Source organism: Podarcis filfolensis (genome assembly GCF_964270895.1).
Source record: "Podarcis filfolensis genome assembly, chromosome: 4".
Taxonomy (NCBI): Eukaryota; Metazoa; Chordata; class Lepidosauria; order Squamata; family Lacertidae; genus Podarcis; species Podarcis filfolensis.
Window position 1 is genome coordinate 40,761,918 of NC_139607.1, and position 17,833 is coordinate 40,779,750.

Genomic DNA, 17,833 nt, shown 5'->3' on the forward strand with positions numbered 1-17,833 from the left:
TGTGCAGTGCACAAGTCCCTTTTAATATTGTTCATTATTAGAGAGTCCCTTTAAACGACGCTTCTGGCCGTTCGGGTTAAAACCAAACCCAAGGAAACGTAATAATTATATAATCTGGTTTCCCCTCAGGAAAGAGGGAACCTCCGGGAACTGCGTGTGTCGGCCTTTTATCGTGGCGGCAACAGCCACTAGAGGGAGAGCGAGAGCGGCCTCCTCAGCTGACACTCCGGGCAAGCTGCTAGTCGGCCAGGGCGCGGCGGAGGTAGGCGGGGCATGAAGGCAGACGCTTGAAGGAGACTTGCCGGCCTTCGTTGTAGCGGCCGCAGCGCCCCAGAGGGCTTGAACCCGGGACGCGGGTGTCGGGTTTCAGCGGCAACCACTCAGCAACCCATGCGCAAGATGCTGGCCGCGCTCTCTCGCCTGCTGCAAGGCCCGGCTGCTCACAGACCGGTGAGTGAGGCACTGGGGACGGAAGGTCGTGAGGGAAGGGCGGCGGCTTCTTCTCCAGTATTTGGAAGCTTGCCCCCCCCCTCCCCGCATTGTCTCGAGGCGGAGGTGGGGGCTGTCCTCGAGCGCCAGCTGCGAAATGACCGTTATTTCTCTCCTTCCTCCTCTCTCGGCGGGGAGGCCTCGCGAGAGGAATAGAGCGCGAGCCCCTTGGGACCTAGGCAGGCCTCGTGGGGAATTCACGCGCGCGCGGGTCAGGTGCAGATGGTACAAGACCCTCGTATTTCGCAGCGATTGCATTTCAACGTGTGCACCTGCGGAAGCTCCTTGGGCGTCTTTTTCTTCTCTTTTTCTTAATAATCCCCCACTGTGTTCTCCATTGCGGTGCGTGTTGTCCGTCGGGTTATCGTGGGCCCCGCAGTAGAATTCTGCAGCGTCTCTCCAGTTTCCATAGGAGTAGGGGGGTTGGGAAAAAAAAACCACCCACACATCTCGCAACCAGTGCGCCCCTTTGGTTTCAGGTGAGTCTAAAAAGCCCGGGACACAAATTTTCACTGCCCACTAGTGGCTATGGTGGCTCATTTACCAAAAGTAATGTATTCAGCCCTTAACTTTGGAAGTGTATATGTACTGTACTAGATTCTGACCAAACGAAGCCTCTAATATTTGTGTCCCTGGCTTTTTAGACTCCTACCCATGTACTATCTGAAACCAAAGAGGTGCATTGGGAGCCAGATGTGAAATATATCAGCATTAATTTCAGCTCCCCAACCCCACTAATGTTACCTAAGCATAGAAGACAGGTGTCTCTGCTCTTCTGTTGCCGCTTAATTCACATGCAAAAAGAATGAACGGGAGGAGGAACCGTGTTACAGGACTGCCATAAATCATTCTCTCTCAACTGAAACCGTGTCCTCTCCTGCTGCAGCAAGTATATAATACTGTACTAGACTGCACTGCAGGGCTGTTGTAATCTCTCTCTCTCTCTCTCTCTTTCTGCTTCAGCCCCACATGAAATAGAGGTCTACATTTGGACAACACTACAGGGGTGCCTAAGACTGCTTAAAGCCGGGTCCTTGTGAGCATGGCTTTCAAAACCACAGCCCTTTTCTATCTGCAGTATGGGGGCAAGGAACTGTATTTATTGATGCACACCACCCCAATCTCTGAGTGGTGTGAGATTCCAGGGGTTCCAGGCTCTTACCCATGTGGGATAGCAGAGACTGTGGTGTATTTATGATAGATTGTTTATTTACACATATATACATCCTAAGCCTATGATGGAGGGGCTGACAGCATTAACACCCCAAGAAGGTCTTTTTTCTCCCATAGCCACAGCCTTGAAATCAAGCATATCTCTCTCTCTCTCTCTCTTTCTCTCTCTCTCTCTCTCTTCAAAAGTTTCAGTCTGCTGCTTCCCCCAGCTTCTAGGTTACACACACACATAACTCAGCTCTGGCTTTTGTCTTTTTCTAGCGCACTACCAGTGAATTGAGGGAAATGGATACGTTGGTGCTTAAATCCAGCTACATTAAAATCTTGGATTTCTCCATTGATTTATATGAGGACATAATAGGACTTTTTTACTGCTCTTATTGCTGCATGGCAAGTGCAGTTATGTGCTGTAACCAATGCTCAGTTTGCCTCAGAGCATAATCTATCTTTCTAATACAGTACTCTTGCTGTCATCCAGCCTCACAGCTCACTAGAATGCCAGGCAATATTGTGGCCTCCATACTACTGGATAGGGCACTCAGGCATCCTCTTATCCCAGCCCTTCTCTTGTCATTCCACAGTGAGATGAGCGCCTCAACAGGATCACCTACTCTATCCATTAGGAAGTCCCTTAAAGCATTCAGGAATCTTATCAGTATCTATAAGCCTCTGTGGGCTTAGTCATTCCCCCTCCACTGCAATGGGAAATAGCTGCTCTGACACACACACACACACACACATTTTCAGACCACCCCTCACCCCACTTGGGACAAAAATCAAGTCAAGGGTATATCCTGCTGTGCGTGTCAAGCTGGTGGTACAGTCCCTGGAAGTCATGAAATCAGAACTGGTCCCAGACTAGCCTCAGCATGGATGTTGAAGTCAATCAGGATCATGGTCTGCTCAAGACTATCTTGGTCAGGGAGGCTTTCCTTTTCTATCTCAGTTCCTTTACAATTCACTGTAATCCTCTATCTACTTAGCTAGGAGCAAGTGCCATTGAAGTTTCTGAGTAAGCATGTAATATTTATAATTCACTTTCCACACCCATAATACAAAAGACAAGATAATCTAATTATCATACAGTACTTGTGAGCTTTGGCATACCATAACGTACCAATCAGGCCAATCATTGCACTTACTTACTGATGTACAATTTGCACATGTAACACAATGAGAATAGGTACTCAATAGTGCTCAACATTTTCATACATGTGCAATCTGGGTGGGTTTTCTTTCCTGCCAGAAGTTTACAATGGGGTTTTGCTTTGAATACTGCACACTCTAGATGTCAGTTTTATACTTGGCAACAAGTTTTAAACTAAAGGTTACAAAGGAATTTTCCCCTTAGATTCCTTTATCTTCTAGCAGCCCAACATGTGGAAGCTTTGGCTAAAGGATACTTCACACATCATGACTTACTTGCACAAGATGCATTTCTGTGTTGTAGTTTGCTTGTAATGTACAAAGACAGTATTGCAGAGGTGTTGTATGCAGTTACTTTATAAGAGACACCACTTATTGCTTTAAAAGTACTGGCCTTTATTCTGTTGAACTGGCATACTACAAAATTAGATTAATGTTTCAAGTCTGTTTTTCAATCTGTTTCACATAGAGAAGATTCCACTGCTGAATAAAAGTAAATAGGCCTAATTAAAAACAAGAATTAAAATTTGATGCTCCTAATTGGTTCATGGGGAATATTTCCCCCAAGATTTGTGATAGTATCTGACTTAATTTTCTGTTTTGTTTCCCCACCCACCTCAATTCTGCTGCTCTAGGGAGCTGTTAGTGAGGTAAGACCCACACAATTATATTAATTGTATGTTCTTTCTGAATTTTAACTGACAATACATAATTTGATAAAGAAAGAAAAAGTTCTGCCTGTCATTCTGACTGGTTTTCTTTTTGTATTCACATGCAACACTAATCCAAGAAGCATTGTTTATCTGTAAGCAGCTTATACACTTACAAATATATTTACATATTTGTATATGGTACTCTTGGACTTCCTACTGCAGTCAGTCCAGCCAGTGTGACCCATGGTTGGGAATGGTGGGAGCTGTTGTCAAAACAACCTCTGGAGGGCCACAGATTCTTATCCCTGTAATAATGTTCGCCCAGCCCTCAATTGTAAAACGAGCATGGTGTCGAGCCATTTCCTATAGCTCCCACCTACTAGCATCGGATGCTCGAATTAGAGGTGGTTTTTCCAATCTGATCCTAAGAGATATTCATAATTCCCCTTGGAAAACTACAATTAACCTCAAACTCTGCTCTCTTTTTAATCTGAATTGCAAAACTGTTCTTAAATTAGAGTGTATCAGTCCGGCGGCCCTACCTTCAATTAAAAAGAAGCTACAGCAACTTGACTTCTCTAACACAGCTGCCGATGCAAGAGGGCCGTGTTCAGGCCTAGCCCTAGCTATTCCTCCTCCTGTAGTACCTACAAGTACTACTATGTGCCAAAAGGATCCACTAAAATCCATCTTTTCTTCTTTGTCTTTTAAAATTAAATTTGCCGTGCCCACTTTGACATGAAGGGTTGACTATGAGTCAATGCTGCCCTTGTCTTGAAAAAGATTTGCTGTCTTTGCTATTCCACTTTTCTCCCTTAACCATAAGTCCTCTCACTTTCCTGCCCACTTCTTTAAAAAGCTCAAGCAAGGCGTGTGACTTATTCCTCTGGCGGTGTGTTGCACAGGATGTTATTCTCTCTTCTGCATTAAGGGTTGCCAGATTTTTATTTGAATCTGAGCACTGAAACACTGGCGTTTGAACTAGGTAACATCATTTTTTAAACGTGATAATGATCTAGCATAATGGAACAAACAGATGGGAGATTTTGGGCAGAGCATGGATTAGGCGGAGAATGTATTCTTTGTTGGGAAAGGATCAAAGGGGTTGGGCTTTCACCCTGCTTGCTCTGACTTTTGCATCATGGCCAGCAGAGCATACGGGGTTTGTGCATCTGTGCCCATGTGTGGACTGAGGTCACAGAGCAGCTTGTTTGAACCTTAGCTGTTCAGTGGTTGTAAGCATACATGTTTAAACTTTTATACGGTTTTAGAAGTGTGACAAGATCATACAGGATGATACTTGGTGTGTAATTACTTTGCGTGTAGAAACATTGTTTCTGGAGCATACATTGCTGTCTGCAATCATGTCAAATGTGTTGTATGTTGAAGTTGGAATCTTCTCTACCTTGTGAAAGCATGAACATCTTTAAAAAACAAAAGTGTCTTAAAACTAACAGCCATATTTTTATTATCTTTAAAAGGTTGCCCGTGTGGTTGTTGCATCTCGTAATTATGCCGATTTTGCAAGTGAGGCTACATTTGAAATTAAGGTAAGCAGCTTGATTACTTTTAAAAATGCTAATGTATATAGTGTTTCTTACGTAATTTATAATTTATAAGTCAGTTAATAAGACTGGGGGATGTGGACAAGGTGCTCGTTCAGGGCGGCCACTTATGCTCTGGACCCTTGGCCCTCGTGGCTGATAAAAACTAGCAGGGAAAGGACATCTGGCTGGGCTAAGGAGGTGCTTAATGCCTCCTTGTGAGAGGGGGCAGCCCCTGCCTTCTATAATAATAATAATAATAATAATAATAATAATAATAATTAATAATAATTTATTTATACCCTGCCCATCTGGCTGGGTTTCTCCAGCCACTCTGGGCGGCTTCCAACAAAATATTAAAATACAATAATCTGTTAAATATTAAAAGCTTCCCTAAACAGGGCTACTTTCAGATGTCTTCTAAAAGTCTGGTAGTTGTTTTTCTCTTTGACATCTGGTGGAAGGGTGTTCCACAGGGCGAGTGCCACTACCAAGAAGGCCCTCTGCCTGGTTCCCTGTAACTTGGCTTCTCACAGCAAGGGAACCGCCAGAAGGCCTTCGGCGCTGGACCTCAGTGTCTGGGTAGAATGATGGGGGTGGAGACACTCCTTCAGGTATACTGGACCGAGGCCGTTCAGGGCTTTATAGGTCAGCACCAACACTTTGAATTGTGCTCAGAAACGTATTGGGAGCCAACTGGTGTTATGTGGTCTCGTTGGCCGCTCCCAGTCACAGGTCTAGCTGCCGCATTCTGGATTAGTTTTAGTTTCCGGGTCACCTTCAAAGGTAGCCCCACATAGACCGCATTGCAGTAGTCCAAGCGAGAGATAACTAGAGCATGCAGCACTCTAGTGAGACAGTCCGTGGGTAGATAGGGTATCAGCCTGCGTACCAGATGGAGCTGGTAAAGAAGAAGGCAGTGCTAAAAAGAAACCCTCCTTGGAATGGGAAAATCTAAGTTACTACCAGCCAATTGCTAATATCATGTTCTTAGGCATGATTCTTGGGTGGTTGGTTGCGGACCAGATTCAAATGCTCTTGGAGAAAACTGATTTTCTAGATCCATTTCAATCAGGGTTTAGGCCCAGTTTTGGCACAGAACCTGCTATGGTCAACATATAATGACTTCTGTCGGGAGAGAAACAGGGGAAATGTGTCCATGTTAATTCTCCTTGACTTCTCAGTGGCTTTTGATGCCACCAGCCATGGTATTCTTCTGTGCGGCTGTCCAAGTTGGGGGTGGGTGGCACTGTTTTGCAGTTGTTCTGGTCCTACTTGTCTATGCTCTGGTAACCTCTAGGTTAGAGTACTGCAACACATACATAGGGCTGTCTCTGAAGAAGGTTTGGAAACTTCAGCTGGTGCAGAATTTGGCAGCCAGGTTGCTCATTGGGACAAGAAGATTTGAGCATATTACACTGATCCTAGCATGACTGCACTGGCTGCCAGTTAGTTTCTGAGCCCAATTCAAAGTGCTAGTTTTCATCTCTAAAACCTTAAATGTCTCTGGACAGCAATGCATCAAGGACTACATCTCTCATATGAACCTACCTGGACCCTCGGATCATCATCTGAAGCCCTTCTTTGTGTGCTTCCTCTGTGAAAGGTCCGGAGGGTGTGGTAACATGATAACAGGCCATTTCTGCAGTAGCTTCCCATTTGTGGAATGCTCTACCCAGGGAGATTTGGCTGGTACCTTCATTATCCACCTCTAGGTGCCAGGTGCTCTTCAACCAGGCATTGGGCTGATTAGCATCCTATACCCCTTTAAATGTGTTTGTGGAATGAGGTGTGGGGAGGAAGGTTTATTGGTTTGTAGTTTTTTGTTCTTGTTTTTATCATGTATGTTTTGTTTTTATATTGTGAACTGCCCTGAGAGCTTCAAATTCAATAAATAAATAAATACATTTTATGTAAGGCTACTTACAACACTCAAAGCAGTTTGCAGGAAATAAGTTTGCTGTTTCACAAAAAACTCCAATATCATGACAAAATACACAATCAAATCAAATCATATTACTGTGCTATTCAAGTATTGTCTTTCACACAGAAATAGGCTTGGATTTTTAAACAATTTTTTTAAAAGCAAGACTTCCCCAGTCCCTGATTTTCTTGTACCGTAAATATATAAATCGCAGATCACCAATCTTTTTCCGACCCATGGACACATTTTGATTTTAGAATGAGTGCTATAGACACCCCTCTCCTTTCCCCAGCACTAATTTCCATCAGATACACACACAAACACATACATGTACAAAGAAAGAATGAATAGCACACATTTATACTTCATCTTTCCAGGGGATCTGTGTAAAAGTTACATCCAGGATAATTAATCTGAGGTCTGAAAAGTGCATAAAGCTGAAAGAGGAAATGGAAAAGTACATCACTCTTCCAACTTCCTGCTTCAGCTCTGTGTACTTTTCAAAGGAGCAAAAGTTAACCACTCTCATTGGATGCCAAGTAAAGACCTCAAAGGCATCATGGTGCCCACAGGATCAATACCCATTTTTTATAGCACACATTTTAATTACATCTAAAGCAAGTAGTTATTGCCATACTTTGCCAATACCAAAAATTAATTACATATTTTGTAAGGAAATAGTTTCTGTGGTCTGCCCTGTTTATCAGTTTGTTGGATGATAGTTCTGTCCCATGTCAGCAAGATTTCCCTTGGTTTATCCACCTGTTCCACCTCCTGCATAGGTTTATAAATTGTTGTCGTGTCCCCCATTAAGTTTCCCGCTCCCCTGAGCAGAAGAGACCCAAATATTTTGCCCTTTCCTTGAAGGTACTCTAATCCTAAAAACACGTTAGGATTGCCCTGCTTATCAAGCATCCTAAGAGAATTGGAGGTCCCAGTCAATGGAGTTACTAGCTTTTACCATGGTGGTTCCAGAGCACCTACCAACTATGTCTTTATGCTCTGTGATACTTTCATACTAGAGCCTTGGCCACATGGGCACAGTAGGCAAAGGCAGGGAAAATATGGAGTAGTATTAGCTAAGAAAGTGTTACTCTGATTTTCTTCAGGACTAGTCTGCAACCAGTAAGATTAAATAATCATTTTGGTATGGAAACCCCCCCCCCCCGACTTTTTTATCTTATTTCCTCCAGAAACATGATCTCCATCGCTTGGAGGAAGGACCGCCCACCACAGCTGTTATGACTCGAGAACAGGGTCTGCAATATTACAAAACTATGCAGACTATTCGACGCATGGAATTGAAAGCAGACCAATTGTATAAACAGAAGATTATTCGAGGCTTTTGTCATTTATATGATGGTCAGGTATGTGCCTGAGATAAGAGACTTTATATTCAAGACCTCTAGGTTTTTGTCGTCTTCTTCATTTTAATGAAGGCTTTTATAGGGCAGGGTGTGCATGAAGAAATTGCATGTCTCCACTCTCCCCTACAGAGAATTAAAAGTACTTGCAAAAACAGAGAATGAAGAGGTCTAGCCCTTCGATTGTGGCAGCTGCATTTGTAGTTCCTCCCATGGTAGTACTTTGTGGATCTTCACAGAGTATTGATGAAGTTTCCTTCAAAAGAATTCCAGCAATTGTAGCCCTGTCAAGTTACACCTACTTCTGAAAGAATTAGACCAACTCACATTGTGACCGAGCTGTAGGTGAGCCTGTGGCCCTCCAGATGTGACTGTACCATTTTTGACCATTGGTCTTTCTGGCTTGGACTGATGGGAGTTGGACTAAAACAAAACCTGAAGAGCCATGGGTTTTCCACAGAGCTATAGTTTTTCTTTCTGGTGTTTTCTTGCTCTGCTTTTGTAGCTCTACAGAGGACCAGATATTAGCACTAAATAGATTAAATAACTGGCTGAACTGGGTCAATTGATAGGTTTTAATTAAGTAAGTAAGCATATGTTTACGTCCTGCTTTTGACCATAGACATAGCAGATGTAATTAGGAATAGTACAAAACTATATTTCATATCGTACCAGCTTGTTGTTTAAGAGTAGTGTATACCAAACTCTTCTCCATCTGTTGGAACTAAAGTTAGAACTAAAGTGAATGATTAATCTGTGTATTACAGCTATATTCGGTAGTTTGTTCACAGCAATAGTAATGAGCAAAGGAACATCTGCTGTTCTTTGAAAGATCTACACCTGCCATGTTATATGAAGAGTCTGTGCGCACACACACACCCCCATCTCCCCAAGAAGGGCCAGGTAGCATAGGAACTGGCTGAGCCCTGCCAGTGATGCTTCCCTAGTCTTTCTCAGGGGAAGGTCTCCAGGCAGTGGTATCCAACCCCCAACCATCTTGCCTGCTCTGGTGGAAATATTTCCTGAACTGTTTTTCATTATATCATGCACACACACTTAAATATCACTCTATTTTCATATTCTCCACTAAAACCTGAAGATCCTTCATTGCCAGCATTTGACTATGGCATCATGTAACATATTATGCATATGTTGTTGTGACAGTAATCTTCCCTAGATAGTCTTTGTTTCTGTTTCTTCAGTTCCTGAACTGTGGTGGAGCTGCAGGTACAAAGTTGGTATACCGTTCTTCATTTTATTTCTTACCTGTGGACAATGGCACATTGTACACTGTTTTCAGGCCTGTTTTCTTTACCATAGGAAGCTTGCTGTGTTGGAATTGAGGCTGGCATAAATCTAACAGATCACCTGATTACTGCCTACCGGGCTCATGGCTTTACATACACTCGTGGTGCTTCAGTTCGAGAAATCCTTGCTGAACTCACAGGTTTGTGTTCAGTGAAATGATACGTAAACAGGAAAAGGAATGGGATTATGTAGCATGCATAGTGCATAGATGGAGGGGGGTTTAGGTTCAATTATCATCTCAACAATGAAACCTACTAGGACTTTGCTGAATTGCAACACACCTATTCTACTCTTCCTCCAAGGAGCAATAGGCTGGTTCATACCTGCATGTACAGCTTTTGTTTCTCTACACTTGATTCAAATTTACCAGTGCACTAAATTCTTGTGCTGGGATGCCTACCATAAGTCAGCATGTGCTGTAAATGTGTCCCCTCCTAAGAACATGAGTTTTGATGAAACTCTAACCTTTATTATTCTGAAATCATCTTAAAATCCATCCAATTAGTAAGTTTGAGGTCCGGTGGGGGGGGGGCACTTAATCTTAATCTTATTGACTTAGTAGAACCAGATCACATGGTAAAGATCCATTTTTAATCATTTCAGGTCGGGTAGGTGGGTGCGCTAAAGGCAAAGGAGGCTCAATGCATATGTATGCCAAAAACTTCTATGGTGGTAACGGTATTGTTGGAGCCCAGGTAAGGCTCACCGCTAAAAACAATATTTTTCTTTGGGAAGAGACTATATGTTGCTTTTAATCTGGGCCATAACCTAATTCATATATAGTTAGGTGTGTTAGCCCAGTGACTTTAGTGGACTTAAATATGTCCAGTTTATGCTGGATGCCCAGTTCTGGCTCTAGTATTTCTTCCATGTAAATCTAACACAGCCCAAATTTCATCCATTCCTGGATAGAACTAATTAGCTAGGCCCATTTCAGTTTGGCATCTAGCCTGAGATAGAAACTGAAAAAGGCTTGGTAGTCTTGATGAATGATTTTCAGTGGGAGAAAGTCAGGTGAATGTAACCCTGTTAATTCTGCTGGGTGTCTCATCCGTCAGGTTTTTTTTTATACCGTTGTCCACGGTATCCTTCCATATGAAGTGCCAGGGATGAGAACTGGAATCGTAGTGTTTCTGTTCTCAAGTAGTATCTTATCATATGGTTCATTATTGTTGGCTGCTGGTCATTATCTTTCTTTGTTTTGACTACCTTTGCATGTTGCAATTCATTGTAGGTTCCTTTAGGAGCTGGCATTGCTTTAGCATGCAAGTACTTTGGCAAAGATGAGATTTGCCTGACATTGTATGGTGATGGTGCTGCCAACCAGGTAAGCGTCAATCTTTTACTATGTAGTTAGAAGTTAATTAAGAGTCACGTAAGTGGAAAGGAGATGTAAATGCTATGAATCATGCATGATAAGTCCAGTTTTGTGCAAAGTGAAATGAAACTGCCCAAGTTGTTCTCCCTGCTATCGGGGGGGGGGGGGGGGGAGAGGAGCGCAGAAGCCCAAGGCTCACCAGTTTGTTCCTGCTTGTACATACAGTCATGGTCTAGTGAACATCCACTGTATGTGTAATTCAAGGCTGATGGCTACATGAGAGAACTGAAAGTGTACCAAACCTTTTATTCTTCTAGGGCCAGATATTTGAAACGTATAACATGGCCGCCTTGTGGAAGTTGCCATGTATTTTTGTCTGCGAGAACAACAGATATGGAATGGGTACTTCTGTAGAGAGAGCTGCAGCCAGTACAGACTACTATAAGAGAGGAGACTATATTCCCGGGATTAGGGTAAGAACATTTTTAATAGGAATGTGAAAGTTATACTATGTCCATTCAAGGAATTCAACTTTATTCTTAAATGTAATTGGCTTTTTTTTTTTTAATCAACAGGTTGATGGCATGGATGTTCTTGCTGTAAGGGAAGCAACAAAATTTGCTGCTGACCACTGCAGATCAGGAAAAGTAAGTTATACTTTGTGTGTGTGGCAGGCCGCTCCTGCTTTACAAATTATTTAAGTATAGCTGAGGTTTTCAAGTTGGAAATATTGCTATTTGATTTCACAAAATGTATACCCAAAACACAAGGTTTAGAAGGTTCCCCATAATTACCTTGTGAACCTCAAAGCAACCTTCAAAAAAACCCCAGTGTTTATTGGGTTGATAATGGAATAGGAAAGAGATAGCGTTTCAGTCTGTGGCCCTCTGAAGCAAGCTGATCTTAAACCGCAGCCCTAAAATGCATGCACACCATTGATTGAGATTAGTTGTCATGACGTCTTATCAGCAATTTTTTGTCACTATTTTAAAGTTATCAACACCTCTGAATTTTAATTTTGTCAGGGTCCTGTTGTGATGGAGCTACAGACATATCGTTATCATGGACATAGCATGAGTGATCCTGGAGTCAGGTATTTCCCTCTGCATTATAAACGGTTCCTCTGTAGATAGTATGGGGGAAATAGCTGTATGTTCAAATGTCCCCTCGTTTTCTGTCTATATCATCTACATTTTCTGTTAGTAGATCAGTAGTCTCCTTCTCTTATCTCCCTATTATTGGCTTTTTAACAAATATCAAGGGCACGTTGGCCCTTTGTGGCTAGTTTTATTATTTATTCAAAGCAATAGCTGAAGGATGACTGACTGTACAGGTAACAACAAATCTTTGTCTCCTGTTGAGAGGAAGTGTAAACTTTGGTCTTCCTCTCTTGGATAGCTATAGCCTGCAAACCATGTATTTTGGTGTGCGTCTTTCACAGTGGCAAGCTTTGCTTCTGGTTTAGGATCCTAGTTTGTGTGTAAACTGGTTTATTGCTATGCAAGAGGTTGCACAAAGGGAAACAGAAGATGGAGCATATAAGCCCTTGGCTTGTGTCTGATCATACTAATAATAGCAAGCTATGATTTGCTATTACATCTGAATACAACCATTCTAAGAAAATGACAGTACCTAAATTTTATGAGGCAATTGTGAAAAATACCCAAGAAACTTGATTGTTTCCATTATCTTGCTTTTATTTTTGTGTGCTTCATTATGGTTAACAGCTACCTACAGGAACATAGATATCTGGCTAACACTGAGGCAGGGCATTGGTTCCATCTAGCTCCATAGTGGCTGCACTGGCTGGCAGCACCTCCCCAGATTTTCAGGTGCGTCTCTCCCAGCTCTACAAGGCTATGCTGGGTAGTGAACCTGTGACCTTGTGCATGTAAAGTAGATGTGCTACCATTCAGTTATAGCGCTTTCCTAAAGGGGACCTAAAAAACTAAAACTGCAAGCTGGTATGATATGCTATTTAATGTAGGCAAATATCTGGCTAAAAGGTTTTAATTAAGCATATGCTTAATTTTGTTCTGTTCCTAATTACATCTGCTATGCCCATTTCCTTTTTTTGTATTGCTTTTAATTCTTCACAGTATGTTTGAACGAAGATGAAAACTCTTAAACTCAACTGTATAAATATAAATGCATGTTATATAAAATAGTACATAGAAAATATATCTAAGAGTAGCAGTACACAAGGACTGTTTAATTGATATACTGTGGTTCTAAAATAGTTTGCCATGAAATGAAATTTGCCTAAAGTCTCTCATGAGTAGCAAGTACTCACTGAAAGAGGAGCTGCTTCCTCTCCCTCCCTTACCCACAACCAGGAGGGAGAGCTGGTGGTCCTACCCCACATCTGTGTATCTCATGTGATAGTTCTCCTTAGCACCGAGTGCATTTAATGCTATCTGCTGTTAGTGGAGCCCTGCCCAGAGCTGTGATGCAGAGGTACAAGGAGTATGTTCTTTGAAAGTTGATAGTTATTTTTAGAGTGACATGTGCATTTAATTTTTTGTTCTGGGAAAAAGTATACGGAAATGATAATATATTTTTTAAATGCTCAGGCCACTACATGCTACCAGCTTATATGCCTATTTTACCTTGTGGCTTACTCCCCTCATTAAAAAAATATAGCCAAGAGGACCAGTCTACTTTGGTGATTAGCAGATGTAAAAACTGCTCCTGAAAGCTCTCCTCTATTACTTGTCATGCTTGTTAGAGAATACCCGACTTGCCTCAGTATACTGTTGCAATAAGAGTACCAGTGCTTGGCAGAAACAGTTATTGCAAACAGTTCAGCAGTCTGTTACATCATCTCGTCTCTTTTTACAGTTACCGAACGAGAGAAGAAATTCAAGAAGTGAGAAGCAAAAGTGATCCCATTACACTTCTGAAGGACAGAATGGTGAACAACAACTTGGCTAGTGTGGAAGAGCTAAAGGTAATAAACCTTCATTTCAAATTTGATGAAAATCATTTTACAAACGTAGTTCAATAGGAAGTCTTCACCTCAAATCAGTTACAGCAAGCCAGAATTGGTATAGGATATATCCTGTGGGGCAGTGTTTACTGAAGGGTACATGGCAGAATTTTTAATTTTACCTAATCATTGTTCTTTAGCTATAGAAAACAGTTTAAAGATTAAATAGGTTATTTAAACTACCACATTATCTTCAACTGATAAGGGGTCTATGATTATTGTAAATTTGGGAAACGCTACTATTGTGGTATAGGGACCTACATTGCCTAGTGAAACATGGCCGTTTCCTCAGGGAATGACATTTGCACAGCCATTGCCTTCTCATATTTATAACCCGACTTTCTGAGGAGTCCTGGTATCTGGTATATGGGATTTGTCACAGTTGGCCCTTCCATCGACCCTGCCGGTTTGGGTTGAGGAAAATTTTGAATTGGAATTCTGCTAGTCACTACAGCTGAAATCATTTGCTGCAGGAACAGGGATAGTGGATTTGCTAGGAGAGTCCCAGGTCTGTTGCCAAAGTGGAAATAAAGAGTGAGGATCATTGATGAGCATGATTGGTCATACATCTCTCTCAGCATGGGAGACGTGTTCTGCTCTGGAGTGAAGCAGCTGTTACACACCTTCATCTAATCTATAGCTTATGAAAACATGCCATGTCCTGCCACAGTTGGTAACTTGTAAGTTATTCTAGTACAGTTGTGCCTCGCAAGACGAAATTAATTCGTTCCGCAAGTTTTTTCTTCTTGCGAGTTTTTCGTCTTGCGAAGCACGGTTTCCCATAGGAATGCATTGAAAATCAATTAATGCGTTCCTATGGAGACCACTTGCCAGGCTGGCGGTGCGGAGAAGGGCTTTTCTCCCCACCGCAAGCCTTCAGGACAGGTCCGGGAACAGAGGGGGAGGCGCACAGCGCTTCTCCTCTGTTCCCGGGGCTTGCGGTGGGAGGAGGGTTTTTCCTCCCCACCGCCAACATTCAGAACAGCATTCTGAATGTTGGCGGTGTGAAGGAAAACCCTCCTCCCACCGCAAGTCTTCAGGACAGCCATCCGAAGGCTGGCGCGGGGAGAAGGTCTCTCCGCCCCACCGCCAGCCTTCCGAGCAGCCTTCCGAAGGCTGGCGGTGGGGCGGAGAGACCTCCTCCCACCGCCAGCCTTCCGAGCAGCCTTCTGAAGGCTGGCGGTGGGGCGGAGAGACCTCCTCCCGCCGCCAGCCTTCCGAGCAGCCTTCCGAAGGCTGGCGGCGGGAGGAGGTCTCTCCGCCCCACCGCCAGCCTTCGGAGGAGGTCCGAGGATAGTGGGGAAGACGCGCTGCGCTTCCCCGCTGTCCTGGAGATTTCCCTATGGGCTTTCGTCTTGCGAAGGAAGCCCATAGGGAAATTCGTCTTGCGAAGCACATCGAAAAACGGAAAACCCTTTCGTCTAGCGGGTTTTTCGTCTTGTGAGGCGTTCGTCTTGCGGGGCACCACTGTAGTTTGCTGGCTAGTTGTTCAAATATAAAAAGGTAAAATGTTCCGTGTGCAGCATACATGTGAAAACTGCTTATCAGGATTTCATCTTAGGGAGGGCAGAAACTCTTAACAGCAACTGTGGCTTAAATGTTTCCGGATTTACTTTGAACCCCAGCATGTACTACAGAGGTAAATAGTTTTATAATGTTTGACCTATTTGGAATCTGTGGAGTCTTTTGTTTCCATTGACAATTTTTTCCCTTCTCATACAGGAAATAGATGTGGAAGTAAGGAAAGAGATTGAAGATGCAGCACAGTTTGCCACAACTGATCCTGAACCACCTCTGGAAGAACTAGGCAATTATATCTACTATAAGGAGCCACCCTTTGAGGTGCGTGGCCCAAATCAGTGGATTAGATATAAATCTGTGGGCTAAGTGAATGTCACTCCAGCAACCAGTTAAATTAATGCATTTTATACTGGGCTTTAATTCTTTTATCTGCTCTAAGAAATAAGGGCAAAACGATTTCTCATGTATATGGGGAAAATTCATTTGGCAGCAAAATAGCCATTGTATGAGACACAGCATTATATAGTGTGGAATTCTAAAAAACAGCTGCTCAGAACAGGTCAATAAGCATTGTTTATTTATATATAAGCTTCATTGTGTTCTGGATTGCTGTATTTATGAAAGTTATTTAGCTGAAACCTCTTACGTACAGTAAAAAAAGGCATATTAAAAACTTCCTGAGCAGATATTTCCCATGAGCTTTTTGTATGTTTTTGTATTTGCATCCCCCCATCCCAACTGATTTTGCAACGAAAAGAAGCCTTTTTCAGCATGTTTTATTTTACCTTTTTAATATGCACCTAGAGTGAGTCTGTAACCCACTCTTTGCATAGGATCTTTGTACCAACTGGTTTTTTTATCTTATAAAATTATACATAGTAATAATTTATATTAAATGAGAAGGCAGCAATTATTGTTTTTTAAAAAGCAGCTGGCATGCCTAGAACACTATGTATTTGATATGAGTGGTTAAAGTGCGCAGGCTACATTTTAGTCTATAAGGCAAGCAGTTTCCAAGCTACTGTATTATTTACACATCTGAAAAAATACATGATTAAGTATACTAGTAGAAAAGGCTATCATCACATGACTTTAATATAACTTCATATATATATTAGTGCAAAACCTGTAGGACCAGTATAAACAGTATGTACAGAAATTAATAACTTAGTTGGAATGTGTGCTCTCTTCCCATTTCGAGTTATGCTTCCAATTCCAAGAGTTTATTCAGTTTTCTGTGCTTTAATATTTCATTCCATATTCGGCAAAGAATACCACCACTGTATGAGAAAAATAAGAACGGTAAGTGTCTCAAACTCTTGTTTGGAAGTCAAAACACTTCTAGAATCATGCAATTATTTTCTTACCGGAGTCTAAGGAATCGCAGGTCATCTTTAGTGATGTGGTTTAGAACATCACTGAGTGTATAATCCTCTTGAACAAACTGAAAGACAAAATTATTTCAGTGTTTCTAAATATTATTCAGAAAATGAATTTTGAGGGTCTTTCCCACTCTTAATCTTACCCTATCAATTGTATCTGAATCAGCTTTCTGTTGTTTCAACCACTTGATCAGTTCTTGGTCTACGCAGTGCTGAAGAGCAGATGGAGGTGGTTGAATTTCTGCAACAATTCAAAGTAGGTTAATCAGATTCATTCCATTGTTACAAATTCAAAAGCTCTACTCAAAAGTGTTGTGTGTCCTAAAGCTCAAGCCATTCCTATCAACTGACCACACACATTTAATGTACATTCTCATATCTACCAGCAGTTTTCAACTGCAGCTGAAGGAGATGCAAGTCTTGAATTCTTTGCTCCAGTGTTTGCCTTAGCAGTGTCTGGTATTCTCTCTCCCTCTGTACCAGGCTCTCCAGTAACCTATTAAATAAAATGGGGGTCAGACTTGGGTATGACATAACATTTTCCCCTTAAAATGTTTCATGATAGTACAGTGGTACCTCGGGTTACATACGCTTCAGGTTACAGACTCCGTTAACCCAGAAATAGTACCTTGGGTTAAGAACTTTGCTTCAGGATGAGAAAATCATGTGGTGGCAGCGCAGCAGCAGCAGGAGGCCCCATTAGCTTAAAGTGGTGCTTCAGGTTAAGAACAGTTTCAGGTTAAGAAGAGACCTCCGGAACCAATTAAGTACTTAACCCGAGGTACCACTGTAGTACACTTTTAATGACAACAAAACCTAGTTCTGCAACACGAGTATTTTGGTGAATCTGATACTTACATTTTAGTTGAAGTGCAGCTTGGTATGTCTAAAGCACATGTAAAAGTGTCTCTCATTGTATGGCTTACCTCAAAACAAATCCTACATATCTTTGAATTACTGGCTACCTGGTAGCCTTGATTTTCAAATGCTATCCAATTTAGATTTCTGTGCTGAAATGGTTC

General features: G+C 42.2%; 2 protein-coding genes across 6 annotated transcripts in view; one reads left to right on the forward strand and one right to left on the reverse strand.

Moving 5' to 3' along the window:
• Positions 1–225: 225 nt before the first annotated feature.
• PDHA1 (pyruvate dehydrogenase E1 subunit alpha 1) lies at positions 226–16,127 on the forward strand. Of its 3 annotated transcripts, XM_083612408.1 has the most exons (12): positions 234–450; positions 3,444–3,458; positions 4,943–5,011; positions 8,123–8,296; positions 9,614–9,740; positions 10,205–10,296; positions 10,836–10,928; positions 11,237–11,392; positions 11,495–11,566; positions 11,945–12,012; positions 13,761–13,869; positions 15,631–16,127. In XM_083612408.1, exons 1-12 carry the CDS (start codon positions 391–393, stop codon positions 15,793–15,795), a joined length of 1,200 nt encoding a protein of 399 aa, XP_083468534.1. In that variant the 5' UTR covers positions 234–390; the 3' UTR covers positions 15,796–16,127. The 3 variants fall into 3 exon arrangements, 2 of the variants coding, with proteins under 2 accessions (XP_083468535.1, XP_083468534.1); XM_083612409.1 differs by lacking the exon at positions 3,444–3,458 and having other exon boundaries at positions 226–450; XR_014547769.1 differs by lacking the exon at positions 3,444–3,458 and having other exon boundaries at positions 13,761–14,609; positions 15,382–16,127.
• Positions 16,128–16,191: 64 nt separating this feature from the next.
• MAP3K15 (mitogen-activated protein kinase kinase kinase 15) overlaps positions 16,192–17,833 on the reverse strand; it is a 63,853-nt gene continuing 62,211 nt past the window's right edge. For all 3 annotated transcript variants that reach the window (XM_083612245.1, XM_083612244.1, XM_083612246.1), the window contains 4 exons: positions 17,195–17,307; positions 16,955–17,052; positions 16,797–16,873; positions 16,192–16,709 (listed from right to left, as the gene is read on the reverse strand). In XM_083612245.1, coding sequence (XP_083468371.1) covers positions 16,631–16,709; positions 16,797–16,873; positions 16,955–17,052; positions 17,195–17,307 — 367 coding nt within the window. In that variant the 3' untranslated portion in view covers positions 16,192–16,630. The remainder of the gene's footprint in view (positions 16,710–16,796; positions 16,874–16,954; positions 17,053–17,194; positions 17,308–17,833) is intronic.